The sequence below is a fragment of the Haliotis cracherodii genome, unplaced genomic scaffold (assembly GCF_022045235.1).
Source record: "Haliotis cracherodii isolate W230 unplaced genomic scaffold, xgHalCrac1.p SCAF_27, whole genome shotgun sequence".
Classification (NCBI taxonomy): Eukaryota; Metazoa; Mollusca; class Gastropoda; order Lepetellida; family Haliotidae; genus Haliotis; species Haliotis cracherodii.
Window position 1 is genome coordinate 3,477,501 of NW_027266283.1, and position 3,713 is coordinate 3,481,213.

Genomic DNA, 3,713 nt, shown 5'->3' on the forward strand with positions numbered 1-3,713 from the left:
AAAACATTGTTCTATCCTGGCGTCATTTCTGGAGATTCGAACCTGGCTCGCAACTTGATGACGTTGTAAATTAGATGAGGATATTTTTGAGAGGGAAGTGTCTTGTGAGTTGTACCCCATAGATGTTTTGTTTGTTGTTTAACGCCGCACTAGGCAATATTCCAGCTATATGACGGCGGTCTGTAAATAATCGAGTCGGGACCAGACAATCCAGTGATTGAGCATCGATCCACGCAATTGGGATACAATGACATGTATGAACCAAGTCAGCAAGCCTGACCACCCGATCCCGTTAGTCGCCTTTTACGGCAAGCATTGGAGAGATGTGACAATCTGTATTGGGAGAAAAGGTAAAGAGGACTGGTCCGACATTGCCGCGAATTCTATTCAGGGAGTCATCATTATTTAAAAACCGGTAAATATTTTATGTACCTTTTACTAACATCCTTAAAGAGGCTGTACGTAATATTGATATCTCATATAAGGACTAAACGAAGTCGATGTTTATCGCCCTTCGTGGTTTATTCTCCCTTCAGTGTTTTATTGAACGGCAAACAACTCATGCTCATCGTTTATTTCTTAAATATCCTGTAGAGACCGGTGGACATCTTATAGCTTGAGCGACAAATGTACCATCACTTACTGACTTTAGTAGACGTTGGCACCTTTACGGTGGCACCTGGCTGCGCGGTGTTCTGATTGTTATTGCCGCCAGAAGGCGTCCCTGTAGACCCGCCGCCAGAAGACGTTCCTGTTGACCCACTGATGGGCATCCCTTCTACCGTCACCGTAATCGTCGGAGTTACATCTCCGCTTGTGACGGCCACAATGTCCAGACACAGCTGATCCCCAACATGCTCATCAGCGTTCCATTTCCTGTTCGATAAAATGTATTCCATTCCAGTCTTCTTTTGGACGTCAGCTGTGCCACACTGTTGTTGAAAATATATGCGTGGTGATTGTTTTAACAGGTCGTACTAGTTCGATGTGCCGTTATTGGGCGGTAGATGGTGGGTGAGGTGAGGGGGTGAGGTGAAATGGGGTTTAATTAACGTCGCATCCAAGATTTTTGCTCTAACTTTGCGACGTGCATGCACGTGTGTGTGTGTGTTTGTGGCTGCTTGTACTCGTCCGGACTGATGCCGATTTTATAGTGCTAGCCCACCCAGATACCATGCCGCAGTTTAACATGAATACCCCACTCAGACACAGTATACTGACTCCGAGCCGACCAGTCTTTGTTTTAGCCCCTTTATGCCGAGCGTAAGACAGGGTAACAACAAGTACCATCTTTCAACGTCTTTTGGCATGACGCGGCCGGGGATCGAACCCCGGACCTTCCTCTCTCCGGGCGGACGTTCTACAACTAGACTACGGAGACCGTCCGGGGCGGTGGATAGTCAAGTGGTTAAAACGTTCGCTCGTTATGCCTAAGACCCGGGTTCGATTCCCATATAAGTTCAATGTGTTGTGCCCGTTTCTGGTGTCCCCGCCGTGAAACCCCACCACTGTTAAAAGGGGCGTAAAACTTTATTCAATCACTCATATCCGATTTGGTTACATGAATTGTATTGCTCTGAGGTCAAGGTGACATTACTATAGTTTGCACATCGGGCAATCACATGAGTGTTGGTCCTCACCGATTCCTGTCATAGCAGTATGATAAAGTTGGAGATGAAACCTATCCCCGTAAATATAATTAAACTTAAATCAGTTTTTTCTTCAGGCCAGCTAAACCATGTCTTATGCTTATGTAAATAAAAGCGACAAAGTCCTTTCCATATTCATAAGAATCCGGGGGCGGTCGGGTAGCCTAGTGGTTAAAGCGTTCGCTCGTCACGCCGAAGACCCGGGTTCGATTCCCGACATGGCTACAATGTGTGAAGCCCATTTCTGGTGTCCCCCGCTGTGTTATTCCTCGAATATTGCTAAAAGCGGCGTAAAACCATACTCACTCACTCATAAGAATCCGCTGAACGATGTAGAGTTCATTGTACGATTCCGACTATATCATGACCATGTGTTTGTGAATCACTATCAAATTGTGATGATTCCAGGTGTTCGCGTAAAGGTGAGCGTATCCTGCCCCAACCGTCACAAACACATGCAAAGGCACGTCACCGGAGCACATGGTGCACGTCAAAATAGGGAACTACATCGGGCATAATTTCTGTCCACCATTTAAGTAAAACATGCTACTAATCATAAACCAAAACGATCAAGAGGTTACTTACATTCATACTATCCACTTCTTTATCAAAATGCAGGTGCACCTTCCATGAGTGAAGCTCTTTATTTATTGGGATGCAAATCTTGGCCTGGAAACCCCCGTTCCAGTGGTTGCCGATATTCACTGAAAGGTCTGCCCCGCAGAGGGCGATACTACTTGCCAACAGCAGCAGAAGCATCTTGAGACTACAACAAGAGATGGCCATGAACTACTTGATACACACGATTTTAGAACCGTTAGGAGTAAGTGAGTGAGTGAGTGAGTGAGTATGGTTTTACGCCGCTTTTAGCAATATTCCAGCAATATCACGACGGGGGACACCAGAAATGAGCTTCACCCATTGTACCCATGTCGGGAATCGAACCCGGGTCTTCGGCGTGACGAGCGAACGCTTTAACCACTTGGCTACCCGACCCGACCGACCGCTTAATTATAGAGGGAGACGTAAGGGTGTGCGTGAAGGCGCTAGTACTAGACTTTCTTTGGAAGGAGGAGACTTTTGTTGGACCCATCCACTGACGTTTTTGTAAAACCATAGGACAAAATTATGCTTAACGTAACAGAATTTCTCACTAAAAAGGGGCGGTCGGGTAGCCTAGTTTTTAACGCGTTTGCCCGTCACGCCGAAGGGCCGGGTTGATTCAGTAATGGGTACAATGTGCGAAGTCCATTTCTGGTGTCCCCCGCCGTGATATTGCTTGAATATTGCTAAAAGCGGCGTAAAACCGTAACCACTCACTCTGACTAAATATATATATATATATATCTCAGTCATCCTAGAATATTAAATCATCTGCCCCGTACTCACAAATGTAACTTTGTCAGCACCATACCTGTGCTCGTGGGTTTCACCTAGGTGGTAAACGTCTGAGGCCTGCATCACTTCGGGCTTTCCTCCCATATTAAGCTGACACGCCGTGATATTACTGTAATACTGTTAAAAGCGGCGTTAAACCCAACTCACTCACTCACAATTGTAACACAAAATTTGACATATTATCGGTAGTCTTGTAGCAACTGAGCCTCTGTTAGGGACACTAGCAAAAGTTCACATATCAGTAAAATGACAACTAGTGAATCATTTAATGCATGGCACCTTATCTGTATAATATTCGGAAAGTAGACATGGAAGCAAGTATAGGTATTGTTAATTCATCTGGGTTACTTCAGTGGCATGGGTATATTTCTACATGGTTGTTCCATTTTAGGCATTTCATGCAACTTCGCCTACCTTGCTGAAGTCCCGTGTGTGTCAAGTAGCCAGCTGGCATGGCGGACTTTATGTCACAGTTTGAGATAAACCATCTATTTTCGTTATTGCTATCTCACGATCTCTTTTCGTGACGTCCTAAGAAAACAAGATAACCATACTAGTCAAAAAATATTTTTAAAAGTACTTGCCGGCACTTGGTACTATTATCTAAAAAAACGGTTCCAGATGAAGCACATTTTTAAGTTTGTATGAAGATGGGCATTTCTGAAC

At 44.9% G+C, this 3,713-nt stretch overlaps 1 protein-coding gene across 1 annotated transcript in view; it reads right to left on the reverse strand.

Annotated features, from left to right (window-relative positions):
* Positions 1-3,527, reverse strand: part of LOC139473186 (uncharacterized) — a 19,174-nt gene extending 15,647 nt beyond the window's left edge. Inside the window, exons 1-3 of the mRNA XM_071255702.1 lie at positions 3,462-3,527; positions 2,235-2,415; positions 644-932 (exon numbers count right to left, since the gene is read on the reverse strand). Coding sequence (XP_071111803.1) covers positions 644-932; positions 2,235-2,408 — 463 coding nt within the window. The 5' untranslated portion in view covers positions 2,409-2,415; positions 3,462-3,527. The remainder of the gene's footprint in view (positions 1-643; positions 933-2,234; positions 2,416-3,461) is intronic.
* Positions 3,528-3,713: the final 186 nt, after the last annotated feature.